At 40.7% G+C, this 17,973-nt stretch overlaps 1 protein-coding gene across 1 annotated transcript in view; it reads left to right on the top strand.

Moving 5' to 3' along the window:
* The window catches only part of PPA1 (inorganic pyrophosphatase 1), a 101,579-nt gene that overhangs the window by 42,675 nt on the left and 40,931 nt on the right, over positions 1-17,973 (top strand). The window contains exon 4 of the mRNA XM_069980549.1: positions 4,343-4,462. Within this exon, the coding sequence (XP_069836650.1) occupies positions 4,343-4,462 (120 nt within the window). The remainder of the gene's footprint in view (positions 1-4,342; positions 4,463-17,973) is intronic.

Below are 17,973 nucleotides of genomic sequence, written 5' to 3'. Positions count from 1 at the left end.
GTGACAATTTCACTACTAGCATTGCTACGTCTGGTAAGGACCAGCTTCTGTCTTCACACAAAACAGCTATGGGAAAAGTTGGTTGTGTAAAAAAAAAGTTTCATGTTTATAAGGGTAATATCTTCAATAAAGGTTAAAGTCTTGAGAGTTTTTTTTTTTCTTTCACCACTTTCCATTAACCAATGCAGTTCTGCCAGTGATTACAAAAGGACACTTTCCACATTAGAAACTACAGTGGTGCCTTGGATTATGAGCATAATTCGTTCCGGGACAGTGCTTGTAATCCAAATCCACTCTTAAACCAAAGCAATTTTTCCCATAAGAAATCATAGAAATGCGGAAAATTGGTTCCACACCCCAAAAATAATGATTTATTATTCTGAATAACATGTAAAACAAATCAAACATTCAGAAACAGCAGAATATGTGATATTATAAGGATGGGAAACACAAGGACTGGCAGAGACTGCAGGGAGCATGAAGGAATGAGAAGGGCAGATGTGGGCACATACCTGCAGCACTCTGTCTGGGGAGAGAGGGGTTACAGCTATGAGGAGATTACCTCCACAGTCCTGTCCCCTGATGTAAGCCCCAACCTAAAGTGGATCTGCTGTGATTTGGTAGGTGAGGGAAACTTCCTGGGTCAGAGTACAGGGCTGTAGACCCCGCTATGCAGACCATGCCCCTCCCCTACTAGCGCTCCCACACAGTACAGGGAGCTCTTAAACCAAAGCAATGCTCTTAAACCAAGTTACAATTTTGGGAAAAAATGTGAGCTCCTCAATCAAAACGCTCTCAAACCAAGTTACTCTTAAACCAAGGTACCAATGTATACATGTACAACTGCCTATTGGAACCTGCTCATGTGCTGTCTTTGCTGTCAATATAAATATATATTACGATCTCCTGGAATGTGTTTTACAGTGGAATGATTATCATACATTAATAGACACACAGTTCAAGAATGTCCTTACTGTGTAAATGTTGGACAGTTTGAGTGTCCCTTTGGAAATGGAGCATCAACATGCATACTGGACTGCCACTTTATTCACATGGCATGGGAATGCTTAAGATAGGTGGGAGTGGTATAATGGGATCTTTGGGGGTTTGACTAGAATGGCATAAAATAGGCACTTAGTCTTTGGGTAATGCCTTGCAACATACTGAAGGCAGAAATTGGTACTGAAATATGGTCATAGATTGATGATCTTAGTGCTAAGGTTTGTCAAGTATTCATGTGATAAAACTGCAATTCTCACTTTGCACCATTAGATTTGCATTTAAGCAAAAATGCTGACATGTCCCTGTAGCACATGGGGTGCTGAGGATGAATTTATCTTTATTTTTTTTTTAACCTTCATCCTGGGCACAGTTTCTGTAATTAGGCGTTTGGTGCACTAGGCGTGGGGCTTACCCAAATGGTACACACTGCTGATATTCATTAGAAGAAGTGGGCCAAAAAACTTACTGTCATCCTCAATGCCCTGTGCACTATAGGGACATATCAGCAGGTTAGATGCTTCTAAGTTTTGTAAAACCCCTATGGTTGTAGGAACAAAAAATGGATTTAAACTCCTGACTGGTCTTCATATCTTGCATGAAGAAGCCAAAGATTGCCAAAGCTGCTATGATACCCAATGTGCACAAGCCCATTTCTAATTCATAGGAACTCGCTGGGTGTCCTGACTTGCTACAGCAACCCAACAGCCCTGCTTTGAATGTGGTTCTCCATGCCCAATCTGAAGAAGAGGCGAGCGTGAAACTTACAGGTTCCCTCTAACCCCTTGCCGCAAAATGACGTTTGGGAAATGTCCTGTAATGCAGGTAGTTCCTGTATAATGTTTCCAAAACGTCATGCTGTCCCTGCCTCCCCCCTCTGTCCCTAACGAGGATGTCTATGGAGTCGGTGGAAAAGCACGTGCCCGTGCGGGCGGACAGCTGACGGAATTCCGCAGACATTTTCCGTGAGAATTCCTTAGCCCACCCCAATACATTACAGCGCAGATCATGTGCTGTAATGTATTATAAATGTACCTGCAAAAGTTAAAACACTCAAACGCATGCATGCATTCATTCATTCATTCATTCATACATACATACATGCATACATACATACATACATACATACACACATATATATATATATACATACACATACATAAACAGATAAATAAGATAAATTAATAAATTAAAATTAATTAAATAAATATACACATTCCATATCCCCCTTTATAAAAAAAATCCCCTATAAATGAGATACATATATTTTGTATCGCTGCATCCGTAATGACCCTGTCTATTAACCTGTTACATTAATTATACCGCCCGATTAACGGCGCAAAAAATAAATACAAAACTAATAAATGACAATTTTTTGTACCTAAAGGCTGGGTTCACACTACGATATTTAATGGCAAATATTTGCTGTTATTTTAAAACAGCTGTTGTATTGAAATAATGGCAGTTATTTACGGTTATATGGCGGCCATCTACTCAATTTCAACATTGTGTGAACAGATCCTTTCTGTGTTTTTAATCCACTCCTGGTTTTGGTTGCAATATGAGGACCACAATACTGACTGAAATATATACGTAGTGTGAATCCAGCCAAAAGGTGTAACCTAAAAAGTCAGCTTATGCCACAAAAAAATCTCTCACATAACTCCATTGAAAATAACAAAAATAAAAAATATTACTGCTCTTAAAATATGCAAGACACACAGTATGAGTGCAATAAAGTATAACAAAAACTATATAAAATGGATATTACTGTAATTGTACTGACTTGATTAATAACGATAACATGTCATATGGAACGTATAGTAAATGGCGTACCAAAAAAAGGTGAAAAACAGGTGCTAAATTGTGTTTTAATTCATACCACCTCATTAAAAATTTTATTAAAAATTATTAGGGTGTCACATGCCCCCCAGAATGGTACCGATTGAAACGCCAACTTATCATACACAAATATTTTGGCACTGCACGGCCTCTGTGACATGGTATAATGGTTAAAAATAAAACCTGAAATAAAAAAAGGCCCCAAAATTCACCAGGCCTCTGTCATGTCTGCGGCCTGTGGTTGAGTCAGGTGACGCACTGCGGCCACATATGGGGGATTTCTAGAAACATTGGAATAAGGGGAATAAATAGTGAGTGGTATTTGCTGTGTTAGCGGAAAACATTAATTAAAATAGAATATATGCCAAAAAAATTTGAATTTTTAATTTCCTCTCCAACTTGCTTAAATTTGTGCAAAACACCTAAAGTGTCAATAAACTTATGAAATGTTACTTTGAATATTTTAAGGGGTGCAGTTTTTACAGTGGAGGGATTTATGGGGATAACTAACATACAGGCCCCACAAATCCACTTCAGAACTGGACTGGTCCCTAATAAAATCAGAGCTGAATTTTTCTGAAAAAATCGCTGCAAAATTTCGAAGCCCACTAACATCCTAAAAAAATAAAGAAGTTCGCCAAATGACGTCACCATAAAGTAGACATGTTGTGGATGTTGCAGTAATAATTAGTTCATGCGGCATGACTATCTTTCTTAGGAAAAGAGAATTTTGAATATAAAGAAATGTAAATTTTTGCGTGTCTTTGAGTGTTTCAACCAAAGTATGCCACAAATATAAAGAGGAATATGTCACGAAAAAACAATCTCAGAATAAGCGCGATAGATAAAAGCATCGCAGAGTTATCACTACGTAAAGAGAGACAGGTCAGGTTTGAAAAATAGGCCCTGGGCATTAGGGCCAAAGCAGGCTGAAGAGGCAAGGGGTTAATGGATCTGATGCCAAATAACCTCAGACACTTTTACGGGTCTTGCGGAGTTCAGGCCTTAACAGCTCAGAGTTGTTTCAGCAGCACAAAGTGGAGCTACACAATGTAATATATATGTTCTATCTGATCAATGTAATATGCGGCAGGACTTACACAAATATACATCTTACACAAATATACATACAAATTGATTCTATTCAATCTATAATGTGCTCTAAATACTGCAGCTGAATGAAGTGATCATATTATAGTGAATATAACAAAAGACTGCATCACATTGCAGCCTCGCTATAATGCCTTTACATGCTCCACACAATAGGACAGATTAGCCTAATCCACAAAGCTCTTTGCGTCGTGTTTCTGTTAGATCTCATGGTTTTAAATGTGATAAGGACAGAATATGATTAAGAAATGGCTGTAAATCCTCAGCTGAATGTGTGGGGTTTTGGCTAAGGTATCACTCATGTCACGCTGATTATATTTTCCGGCTTATTCTAAAGTACTGGAACTCTTTGTGGGCTTCCAGTAACCAACCGTTGTGCTTGTGTTTCCAGATAGCTACAAAAGACCCATTGAATCCCATCAAACAAGATGTGAAGAAAGGCAAACTGCGTTACGTGGCCAACGTGTTCCCTCACAAGGGTTATATATGGAATTATGGAGCTCTCCCACAGGTAATCATAAGCGTTTACAGCCACCGGCTCTGGAGAGACTGGCTATGAACAGTAGTTTATTGTGTAACGTGCTGTGTGGCAGTTTTATATAGCGTCTTGTAAAACCTGTTTAGAGTATAAGGTTTGTGCCAGAGGATTCCCAGTGCAAGCATATAATCAGAGAACGGCTATTTTATGCTCATCTAACAGTGGTTTTGTTGCCGCTAGTGATTTACTCTCTTCAGCTTCTATTCCCGGGCTCTAGAATATAGTGCTTTGATTCCTCCACATCTGGACAGTTCGCGTGTTTGTCTTACATCTTTAAGGCTGCTATTACGCTGAACACAAGGATCCACAATTACCACCTTTAAATAGAGGCCTATGCCAGGTGTTGGAAATTTTCCATCTTTCCTGAATATTAGACCTGTCCACAGGTAAACATATGTTAAATTGTTGAGAGTTATAACCAATTCTTATAGATAAATCTGCACAGGGTGTAAGGCTATGCTCAGAGTGATGTCTGAAAATATACATCAAAGTAGCAGATATACCATGCGGGTCTTCCCCCAGTGCTTCATACGAGGCTGGTGCTCGGGAATAGACCATCCCCGTGCCGGGGCGATTCATTTAGGTAAAAAACTTAGCGATGTACCTGATGGTACTAGGGCTAAAACTCTCTGGACTCTGGAGATCATCAAAGGTCCTCTTTATCCTGCGTATTATTTGTGACATCTGATCTTACAGGCCAGCAGCAACCTCTAGCCCCCATATGCACAAATCTCAAGGGGATTAAAGTTGAGAGTCCATTCTCAATAACTGGGGATATTCGGGCACCCACACTGGCTCAATATCACGCAAGGTGCTATCCACTTTCTTTCTTTTTTTTTTCTTCACTCCATTTTGATCTTAACCATTTATGAGAAGAATGGTACTATTACAGATGTAGGATTGGGGGGGGGAGGTGATGTTATGTTGCTGCATTTGTTTTTCTGAGTGGAAAAGTACTTGATCTAAAAATACTGTGTGTGTGTGTGTGTTTTTTCTCTCGATTTAATACCTGACGCACAGAAGTCTACTTGTGTGAAAACAAAGTTTACATATCTCAAATAACATGCTCTTGGCCACATACAGACTCTCCGATCCCGGCTGCTTACTAGTCTGAGCGGGAACCTCCCACGTCACAACCTGGTCAGACCAGGAAGCGACCGGGAACTGGAGCGTATGTGGCCAAGAGCATGTTATTTCTTAAATCCTCCCCCTCCCCAGCACTTGCTAAAAAAAATGGGTCTGGCTGGACTTCTCCTTTATTTAGATTAGAGCACCCCTTTAATATTTTACATATTTCCTGAAATAAGTAACAAATCTGCTCCCAGTTGTCAAGACTTATTTACCCTTACAAAGAAATCCTGATCATATAAAGATATGTTAAATATGTAAGTGTTGATGTGGACAGGAGGAATATTACAATTTCACAGTATTATGGCCATGTTTGCATATTACTGCTTCCTTTAATCTTGGCGGGCAAGGATTTTATTTTTACAGTGAAAACATATTTTAATAGTTATGAATATATTGCCTAGAGATATTTATAGTCCCTGAACACGATTTATCTATTTTTAATGGTTTATTTGATGTTTTTAGCATGTCTATATACTTCTATAAACATACTGTATAGGCAGAAAATCATTCTTTAACTAGTTCAGTACATGTTTAGGATTAAGCCACGGTTACATGGCTCACAAGAACAATCTACCTGATCTCCAGCATGCTTATTTTTCGTCAACGCAAAGTTTTTAACTTTGTGAAAAACATCCTGAAGATTAGACATAGCTTGCTGCTGAAAATGTTTTGTTTTTCTTTTCTTTTTTTTATGTGTCCTGCTCATTTGTATGATCGTGGGACACATTGTAATCACAAATAATTTGATCACCTTAATGGGAACCAATCATCTCAATTGGGCTGGTTTGGTTCCCTGCATCATTGTATAACAATCCTGTGCAGCTCCGTACCGGCTGCAGCAGCAGCTTTATATGGGAGAAAATGAAGTGGCAGGCAGAGGCAGGGAGGTAGTCATCTGGGCGGCTCCCCGCCTGTGTGTAGTCACTGCTCTCTCCCTGTCAATCGGTGGGGGGATTGACAGGGAGAGAGGCCCGTTACTGGGCTCGACACGACAGCCATCTCCTTCCATCAGTGACAGAACTCCTCTGTACTAATAACTATTGACAGTACATTATACATGTTACAATACATTAAAATACACAGGCATCTGTTAGGGCACACCTATATCAGAAATCTATCAGAGGGGGGAAAAAAGAGAAGAGGCTAAGTAATGCAAACACCGCCCCCCCCCCCCCCAAAAGAAAAAAAAAAAAAAAAGAGAAAAAATATTTTAACCCCTAAGCGACATATATCGCCTAGATTTCCTTCCTTTTACTGATTAGAGCCGTATACTAAAGGTTGTTCTTTTATTCTAATTTTTCTATTTTCTGACTGCAATGTTTTTACCTTTTGTACATTGTTATGGGGGCTGCCATCTTGCCTAAACTGTTTCTTACTGCATTTACTGACATGCTTTACAGTAAGACTCATGGACATAGATGACAACAGATTAGAATCTGCCCCCTTAAGAATGTGAAACATTACCGAGCATGCTCTGTGACTTTTTTTTAGAGGTCATTCCACAGGGAGCTGCTATTGTCTTCTCTATCTATTGGTGTCACATGTAGGCACAATGCTGTACATATTACTTTCCAGCAGCCTCCTCCTATCACCACTGACAGAGCTTAGTTTTTCCCCTAGATTTCAGGATTATTTTATAATATACATAGTAAAATGGAAAATTTGAAAAAAAAACATATATAAATTTAACATAAAACATAATTTAAACAATAAGTTCTTTTCTGATCACTTATTCCCTTTTTAAGGCATCATGATGTGCATGGAGAGAGCTTGCTATGTGTTTTCACAGTCAGCAATCAGAGATCTAAACCTACACTACTTCCCCCGTTAAACAGATGCCCATTACGCAGCATATAGCTACACCATGTGTGTGTCAGCTCTGCTACATCATCTGCTAGTATGGGATACATACTGGGTGTTTACTGTACAATAGTAATGACAGCAGTGGGCAGGAAAGAAAGCTAAGGGGGCAAGTATGCAAACTGAATAATGTGGGTGATGCATGATGGAAAATGTAGTTTCCGGGCACCATCTTGGATATTGATTGGCTTTAAGAAAAACTTGTAACTCCAGAACAGCAGCAGCTAGAAAGACAGACAACTCAAAATACTCCGGGGGACTTGAGTAAGACCAGCTAGGTTTGGAAGTGTTTCATTTTTAGAAGATAACCCTTTAAAGCTGGTTTCACAGGTTTTTAAATGGACTCAATGTGGGTTTAACAAACTTATTTTAGAGAAATAATTTCTTTGAAATGAACACTGTTTTGAATTAAGCTAAATAAGGTCCTAAGCTGATCATTAGCTGACACAAATCTGCACTCTGCAGAAGGCAACATACAACTATCCGTGCAAGAGAAATGGATCAGGTAAAAATCCTTCTCTATACACTTGGCATTAAAACAGCTAATGTTTATTAGCAGGCTCTGTCATAGTCCTATGGCTCCATCTTCTGCCAGTTTGTCTGTTAGTCATTTAGGAGGTTAAATGAAATAATCGGGGTGTAACTGCTGAGATATTGTATGAAACTTGCCTGTCCTGGATCCTGCGCCAACTCCTCCTCTGAGGTACTGCCCTGGCAACTGCGTGCTGCTGTTAGGTGTCCGGCCCAGGTGACGTAATGGAGACCCGACTGCGTTGTTGGCTACCAGAGTTGCCATTGGCTCTGCGTCTCTGGCTGGAGTTTTTTAAATCCCTATAGCCGTGTCTGCTCCCTGACTAATACCTATGCTGCCAGTCAGAGTTTCTCTGCTCAGGTGTCTTTGTTTTGAGCCAGGAGCCCAGTCCCATCTTCTCTGGCCCGGTCTCCTGGCCCCCTATTAGTTGTTCTTTGGGACTGCAGTAGTTGCTGGCTATTGCAGTATATACCTCATACAGCGTACCCTGCTCCTATACAGGTGCTTTATTCTGTATTCCTGACCTCTTCCTGGACCTTCCAACTTTTCTTGTTTGCAGCCTTCTCTGACTCTTGCTTGACTTCTGACTTTACCTTTTGTCTGGTGATTTAGTACCGTTGCTTTATTGTGTGTTGTCTGTCTTGTGGTGGTCACTGTTTCACCCACTCAGGACAGGAACCGTCTCCAATTTATCCACTGCAATTTAGGGCAGAGTGGGGTAAATACAGTAGGTAGGGATATGGGTCGGGTGACCGTTTAGTGCTGACTTGTCCCTGTGACTCGACAGGTTTGCTGACGGGTATATTGGGTGATTAGTGATTTTCCCTTCAAATAAATAAATTAAACAAATAGATGGATCGGCATCACTCTGATGGCATGTCTGTAGCCATGTGCAATGTGTCTTCTTTATATACCATTATGCAAAAAAAAAGCTGAAGGCAATTGCATGTTTTTTGTGGAGGGATTGATTCATTACAGAACCAACTATTGATTTCATTACAGAAACAGTTTTTAGATGTTATTGACTTTCGCCTTCCTTGTAATTTTTTTTAATTTAACAGTCAGTTTTATTGGCAATTGACAGTAACTGTCATGGGGGGCAAATTTTGCCCCTGGTCATAACAATTTAACTATTAGTTTTCACTTACACAGCTTTGATAATATGGTTTGATTTACCGGAGAATGTACTGAAGAGGAATCTTGAATAATAAATTAGTATTGAGGTCGTTAACACCACTAAACTTTTTTTTTTTTTTTTTTTTAAGACTGATACAGATTCTTACATTGATTTTTATCATTTTTTTAAGTGGATTAAAATATGCCTAGAGAACAGTTGGGCAGAAAGGCAGAGTACAAACTATTCTAGGATTTCTGATTATTACGAACAAAGCAATCTTCAGAAGCAAAGATTAATGGGGAAAATGTTGAAATCACTGAACCTGTCATCTGTGATGTAGAGTCAGAACAGGCTTCTTGTAAGGAAAAACTGAAGAAGAAGAAGTATGCTTTCATCACTAAAATATTGTCGGTGACTTAAAGGGAACCAATCGCCAGAAAAAAGCATATAGAGCTTTTGAAATGTGCTGTTAGAGCACACAGCACACTTGCCACACGTGTTTCCATAGCCTCCGTGCCTTCCCCGTGTAAGCCGCAAAGTAACTTTATAAAACTGGCGCCCTGTATGCTAATTACCTGAGGTAGTCATCTGGGCGGTGTGCTGCTAGCAGGTAGTCACGGTCCCCTGGGCGTTCTTCCGCTGTAATCACGCCCCTCTGGGCGTGATTCAAATGGCAGAGTAGCTGTGGCGTCTCTCAGGAGCGCACCGTGCCCGAGGTCGTCGCGCTTATGTACTGATGCCGGACGCCGCCGCGCATGCGCAGTGCAGCCGCTTCCATTCCGGCTGGACTGCGCCTGTGCAGAATAGCCTCGAACTCCGGCTAACAGGCTATCCGAGGCTATTCTGCACAGGCGCAGTACCGCCGGAATGGAAGCGGCTGTACTGCGCATGCACGGCGGCGTCCGGCATCAGAATGTCACAGCTACTCGGCCATTTAAATCACGCCCAGAGGGGCGTGATTACAGCAGAAGAACGCCCAGGGGACCGTGACTACCTGCTAGCCGCACACCGCCCAGATGACTACCTCAGGTAATTAGCATACAGGGCGCCAGTTTTATAAAGTTACTTTGCGGCTTACACAGGGGAGGCACGGAGGCTATGAAAACACGTGTGCTGTGTGCTCTTACAGCACATTTCAAAAGCTCTATATGCGTTTTTCCGGTGATTGGTTCCCTTTAAGAGTTTTAAGAAATTGAAATTTTAAAATGTGCCGTGTTTGTGCCGCAAAGGCTCAATTCATAAAAAGCCTAGTCATTGGCTGCCAAGGTGCCAGTCTTAGGGGTGTGCAACTGCGTAGAGTGGAGCACAACTTGCATGGCAAAGCTTCAGATGCAAATATGGTGGCCTTTGCTGATGAATAAGTTACTGTGGGGGACAAGAAGCATATATAGAGTCAAGGACTGGAATATTTGTATTTTGACAGGTTGCACATAGGACAGGCAACTTTTATCCCTAGCAGCCTGTCTAAACTGGCCAACACACTGCTTACATCTTACCCTGTCCTACAGCATGTCGTTTTCTTCTTGCTTTCCACTGCAGGCTGCTTATGGCTTACTCTTGTTTTACTTTGTTATCTTGCAGTTGGCAGTCTATGCAAAAACTCACAGGAAAATAATAAAGGCTGTGATGAGATAACAATAAGCAAAATAAGAGTAGGCCATAAGCAGCCTACTATTTCCACACAGAGTGGCATACATATATATAACTAGAGCCCTGTGGGGCATCACCATTAGAGGCTAATATTGCTGCTTCTCCCTACAAGAATACACAATACAGTGCTGTGACGTTGTGCAGTATCAGGAAGCAACTTTTATCAACATTGGCCCTGATGTATTTTTGCCTTATGGACAGGTGTGCACCTTACAAGAACTGTTTAAAAAAAACAAACAACTTTTTTGAAGTCCTCTGTGTTTTTACTAATTGTCAAGAACTATTCAAGTCTTTTGCTGTATTGTTGATGAGTTTTATTTTACTGATCTCCATATTTAGGTTTCAGATAAACCCAAGAACATGAATACTGTATAAACACCTGCATAATATTTGTGTAGTTAAAACTTTGTTCACTAAAGCTTTGCATAATTTAATCCACTTTCAAGACTATGCAGATTCAGAACCGCGCAGACTTTAACATAGCTTAACAAGATATTTAGGAATTCCCTTGAGTCCTATTCCCGACTGACTTGTAGTACTTGCCATGGCAATCTTATGGTTTACTGTAAGATTGCCAAGTGAATACACTAATGAGGAGGGTTCTGACAATTACCTGTTAAAGGAGAAGTCCGGCCAAAATTAATTTTTGATATGTTGTTACTTATGAAAAGTTATACAAATTTCTAATGTACATTAATTATGGGAAATGCACATATACTGCTATTTCCCTTAATTTAGTAGATCAGGAAGTGTTAGAAATATCTCTGAAGAAGTGACGTCACGACCCAGGGTGTAATTCCTATGGAGTGTCCAGCAGGGGGCGCTCTCTATATAGAAGTCTATGGGACTTTATTGTTTCTATGGGTTTCTATGTAATGTAATGTAATGTAATGTAGTGTACAGTGCTTTATTGAATGAATACATCTATGGAATACTTTGGGGAGCAAGTGTCCTTGCTCCCCAAAGTATTGCATAAATGTATTCATTCAATACATTCAATACACAGTAAGCCCGCCGATCCGCCGCATTTCCGCCGATCCGCCACACGCTGATCCGCCGCATTCCCGCCGATCCGGACCATATACATTGAACTACAGCTCCCATCATCTGCTTCTAGTATGAACAGGTGATGGGAGCTGTAGTTGGGTAAGGGATATCACATGCCGCCGGGCGCAGGGGGGAGCCGCTCAGTACACAGGAGCGCTCCCCCCTCCTCCTCCTCCTTCCGGGATAACTTCCGCCTATACCAATGCTGACTCCCTGCCTGGCCGCCGCTCTCCGCTCACATATACCGGCTCCCGGCATCAGCGCGGACACCAGGATGCATCGGGAGCCGGTATGTATGGGGGGGAGAGCGGAGAGCGGCGGCCAGGCAGGGACTCAGCATTGGTATAGGCGGAAGTTATCACGGAAGGAGGAGGAGGAGGGGGGAGCGCTCCTGTGTACTGAGCGGCTCCCCCCTGCGCCCGGCGGCATGTCATATCCATTACCCAGCTACAGCTCCCATCACCTGTTCATACTAGAAGCAGATGATGGGAGCTGTAGTTCAATGTATATGGTCCGGATCGGCGGGAATGCGGCGGATCAGCGTGTGGCGGATCGGCGGGAATGCGGCGGATCGGCGGGCTTACTGTGTATTGAATGTATTGAATGAATACATTTATGCAATACTTTGGGGAGCAAGGACACTTGCTCCCCAAAGTATTCCATAGATGTATTCATTCAATAAAGCACTGTACACTACATTACATTACATTACATTACATAGAAACCCATAGAAACAATAAAGTCCCATAGACTTCTATATAGAGAGCGCCCCCTGCTGGACACTCCATAGGAATTACACCCTGGGTCGTGACGTCACTACTTCAGAGATATTTCTAACACTTCCTGATCTACTAAATTAAGGGAAATAGCTCTATATGTGCATTTCCCATAATTAATGTACATTAGAAATTTGTATAACTTTTCATAAGTAACAACATATCAAAAATTAATTTTGGCCGGACTTCTCCTTTAAGAAAGCAGAACTGTTCCTCTAAAACTCTGGATATTCCATGGTAGGTCAGTCTCTAATTTAAAGTTTATGTAGAATTGGTTTCCTCCTTACAAGAGTTTTGACAACTGAGAAGCTGGCTTTAGAATCTTCGTAACCAGTTATGGATAGTATGTAATTCAGAGATAATTATATAACCTCTAACTTATAATAGAAGCAATATATTCAGAGCTGACTATTATATACAGAATTTTTAAAAGGGCAATTAAATGATTATAAAATGTTGAGGTCAATGAAACCCATTTAGTCTCGCAATGTTGGAGATTTATTAAAACCATTGTAAAGGAAAGGTGAAGCACTTGCGGGCAGTAATATTCCAGCACTCATGGTTCAGGTCCTATCTGAAATGAAAATTGCAGCCTGTTTGGTAAGTATCTACACCACTTTTCCTTTGCATCAGTTTGATGTTTGTGTTTCCACAGTTTTGAAAGTTTTTTTCGTTTTTTTTTTTTCTTTTCCCCCATGTGATAAAGCCATAGCATCTTGCTAGGATATGATTCTTTTTCCCCCTGTATAGCAGCTCTTCTTGCCACTCTTGCTGTGCAGTGATTTACAGCTGACCCTATTCAACTGAATGGGGCTGTGCTTCAGTTCTGCACAAAACCATCAAGGCTGGCTTGTTGCCTTTATTCCTGTGATGAGTGGATGTCATAGGTCAGACCTTGACTGATCATAAAATATGAATAAGATTATGATCCTTGAACTATATGTATAGATACAGCAATGCTATATTTTAAAGAGCAATTGAATGTAAATAAAGTGTGTCACACACATTCTAGTTACGTTTATATGCTAGCTCAACCAGAGGTGCAAGTTTTGTGTCTGCAACAAAATAAAGGCAATTCAACGTGTTGTCTCATCCCTGAGCCCGAGAGACCTTTGGCTAACTGCTGACTTTGCTTAGGAAAGTTGCTCTTGGCTGCTCGTTTCTCTTTTACCAGCCGCTTCAGGGAAGATGGTTTAATTACATATACAAATCCACAGCTAGCTGTCATGGAAAACAATGTGCATGGAAAAATAAAACATGTGCACCTTTTGCATTATATACTTGTCATTTCAGAAGATTTTTTAAAACCTGCATGGTTTTTATTTTTTTATTTATTTTTTTTTAACTCTTTAGAGTAGTGACAATTATTATTGATGGTGACAATGATTATTGGGCTTTCACTGCTGTTGTTTAGCGCTCTCCATGGTACATTGCTAGTTCTTATTCTCTCCTTTTCAGAGGGTAGGACCAGGGCTTGGTTGTTTTCCAGTTGTACACAAATGACTTTCTTTCCCTTACTACTTGGCCAGTCACAGCACAGTACCTACATCTTACAGTTATGTCATTTTGTCTGGTGCTCATGAAAGTGCATTGGACTAAACAGGCTGGCACTAAGCTAGAGGATGATACAGTACACTAATATAGATGGCAAAAACACAAGAGAATGCAGAACGGCACTGTGTGGCTCAAGGCTGATGTAGGGTGCACAGCCCTCCGGTTCCAGACCCAGGTCCCAGAAGTGATACAACTGTAGAAAAAGGCGGCACTCCAAAATTTGTGATTTAAAAAAGGTGGTTTGGTTTATTCACCCAACTTGCAACAATTCAATCTTCTCAATGAGAAGAATGCAATATAGATGGCATGTGGAGGGAGAAGGGGTTACTCACACATTGGGGAAGATTTATCAAACATGGTGTAAAGTGAAACTGGCTCAGTTGCCCCTAGCAACCAATCAGATTCCACCTTTCATTTTCTGACTCTGATTGGTTGCTTGGGACAACTGAGCCAGTTTCACTTTACACCATGTTTAATAAATCTCCCACATTGACTTTGCAAGGTGGTATGTGAGTGGAAATAGCAAGGGGAGTGTTACACTAAGCAACTGTTACTGGTGATAAGCTAAAGAGAGAGAGAGATTACGTTCAGAACGGTGTATATACAGTAGTAGAAACAGCTGACCAGAACTTTATCAGTGGGACAGGGTGAATTCTGGTTCAGATTGTAAGTGCACAGCCCAGACTCGCGCTTCCTACTGCATATATCATTAGCCCTCTCTGTTTTCTATCCAAGGCACAGTCCATCTCTAGTAACGGAGACCTGCAACGGGCAGTGGCAGCAAGTCACAGAGAAGTAACCTTGTGGCCAAGGGCATTTTTCTGACGTAAATCGTCAAATGAAGGGGATGTCCTTTAAAACAACTTTTGCCATTTTTAAAGGGATGTTTCCTCAGAAAATCGACATCCTATTTGGATGTAATGATAAATACATACTGTAGGCTAAAAACTGGTAAAAAGGAATTTATGTAATGCAAAAAATACTGAAATATGACATTTTAGCCAACAAGTGGTTTGTTTTCCTAGTGAATTGGCTACCATTATGTCACCAGTATGTATGGGAGGTAAATGTCACTTGAAATGCCAGTTTTTTAATTTGTATTCTGATGTGACTATCTCTAAGCCTTTGTAGGGAAATTCTCTTTATGGTTGTTATAACATGGCTAGCAAAGTTTGATTTAGTGGCATATTCATGAAATATAAGACCTTTTCCTGTTTAATCTCAGGGTTTATTCTTCTGTATTATCCCTATGAAAAATAACATTCTGTATTGAAAATGCAAAAGGTATGGACAGTATAAACAAGCTTTGGAAATTCACAAATGAAAGGTTTTATGAATGCTAGTATGTTACTGGCATAGGGTAGCATCCTTGCCTCCTGCAGAGACACATAGGGATACAGAGACTTATTAAGAGGGGCTTATTTCCAGAAGCATCTCCAGAAAACAATATCATGCATCCGGTTGTAGAACTATGAAAGACATTGAGTAAAATTAGTAAAGGGCATTTTGAGGAAGCTAGAGGCTTGGACAGAGAAGTATGTGGGATTTTTTTTTTTCCATTTGCACTGAAGTATATTGGAGGAAAGAAAAAAAAAAGCTCCATCGCCAAAGTGCTGCAATTTTGATAAACCGTCACAGAGAATAAAAAATGCAAAAACCTCATGTGAGTATGGTGTTTCATATTTCCTTATTGACTCTGGACTAACACGATCTGTTGCATTTTAGAACCCAAAATAAAACAATTGTGAGACAGTATGTGTGAAAGTGTGACAACAGCCTAAATGTACAGTTGTATAGAAACATAGAAGATTGTTGGCAGAAAAAGACCACTGGGTCCATCTAGTCTGTCCTTTTTAGTATTTCCCTTCTTATCTTAGAATAGATATATGTTTACACCAGGCATGTTTACATTTAGTTATTGTAGATTTACCAACCACATCTGCTGGAGGTTTCGGTAAAGTAATATTTTCTTATGTTGCTTCTGATATTTCCCCCAACTAATCTGTGTCCACTTGTACTTGAGTTCAGTTTTTTTTTTTCAGTTTTTTTTTCCTAAAAACTTTCTTCTTGATCGAAACCTAACCAAATGTCCCAAAGGTTCATGTCCTCCCTTCCCCTTCTTTATTCCAGACTATAGAGATTAAAATCCCTAAGTCTTTCTTGATATGTTATATGTCTCACACCCACAAATCCACTGAACTATCCAGGGATTAAAGGACAACTGCGGCGAAATTTTTTTTTGGCTTATTTAACACACATTACAAAGTTATATAACTTTGTAATGTGGTTAAATACCCGGTCTGGCCCCCTTCCCCCACTTTCCGACCCCCACCCCGGAAGTTAAAGAATGTATACATTGCCTATTACGGTCGTCACGGTCCTCTTCTCCGGTGTCGGGTGACGTCAGAGCTGGGGGGCGGTCCGGGTCTTCTTCCTCTTCGGCGTCTTCATTGAGAGTGAATGGGAGAGAAAAGGCTGCTGGTGCACATGCGCACCAGCAGCCTTTTCATTGGCTGGAGCGCATCACATGGCTTCCAGCTTGCTCAGCCCTGATTGGCTGAGCTTGCTGGAAGCCATGTGATGCGCTCCAGCCAAGGAAAAGGCTGCCGGTGCGCAAGCGCACTGGCAGCCTTTTCTCTCTCATGGACCCGGAAGCAAGAGACATCGCTGGACGGCGGAGGCAGGTGACTGTGAGGCGGACTGCGGGCGAATGGAGTGGCGATCGTCACCGGAGGGATGGTGAGTATGGTGTCTGTCTGTGTCTGTGGTTTTTTTTTGGGGGGGGGGGGGTCCCGCCGGAGTTGTCCTTTAAGTGCAATTTTCTCTAACTTTTCCATTAGCTCTTTATGGGGAACTTTATCAAAGGCTTTGCTGAAGTCCAGATAGGTGATATCCATGGCACCACCTTCATCCAACACTTTTTGTGACATAATCAAACAAATCAATGAGATTAGTCTGACATGATCTGCCCGCAGAAAAGCCATGCTGATTTGGATCCATCAAATTGTTGATTCTTAGATGATCCATTATCTTTTTTTTTTAGAAGAGTTTCTATCATGCTTTACTAATAAAGATTTAAAGCTCACTGGCCTGTAGTTACTGGGCTTTTCTCTACTCCCCATCTTTTGGTTGGGTATAACATTTACTGTTTTCCAATCATCAGGAACATCTCCTGTTTGGAGGAATTGGTTATACAGATCTGTCAGGGGGCAGCAATCACAGATCTGATTTTCTTTTAAGAAACTTGGGCTGGAAACAAAATGTACGATTATGTGCTAGTCTAGTTATTTGAAGGTCAGGGAAGAGGAAATTAAAGAAATGAAGGTGAAGCATATTGGTGGTGTGTTATAGGACTTAGTGTTACTCTGCTAATCCTCACCATCCATACCATGTCGGTTTAAAAAAAAAAAAAGTTTTCAGAATTATTAGACACTTCTATTCACCTATTACTGAGCAATACTTTCCAAAATTATAAAAATTGCTTGACCATTACCTTTCTTAAGTAACGGTGTTATCAACTTTTTTTTGTAATATACTTGTAGGATATGTATAGAAATTGAGTACATCAGCCAGTAAATGTTTTCCTGTTGTAGCAAAAGATGACTTTATTCTGATCACTCAGCATGGGGGCTGCACTATTGTTTTAATGCTGAGGGCCATTACTGATTGTGATTATAGCTTTACAAGAGGCAAGACACAGAAGCAAAAGTCTTCTCTGTCCTGTTACTGTAATCAACAATCAAAGCCGGGGAAAAGGGGTAAATAATAATTTTACCAGATAAAGTATTTCATATTACAGGGCATTAGTGATTAATTC

Source organism: Dendropsophus ebraccatus, chromosome 8, assembly GCF_027789765.1.
Source record: "Dendropsophus ebraccatus isolate aDenEbr1 chromosome 8, aDenEbr1.pat, whole genome shotgun sequence".
In the NCBI taxonomy this organism is placed as follows: Eukaryota; Metazoa; Chordata; class Amphibia; order Anura; family Hylidae; genus Dendropsophus; species Dendropsophus ebraccatus.
The sequence above is the reverse complement of the archived record's forward strand: the minus strand, read 5'-3'. Positions and strand labels throughout refer to the sequence as shown.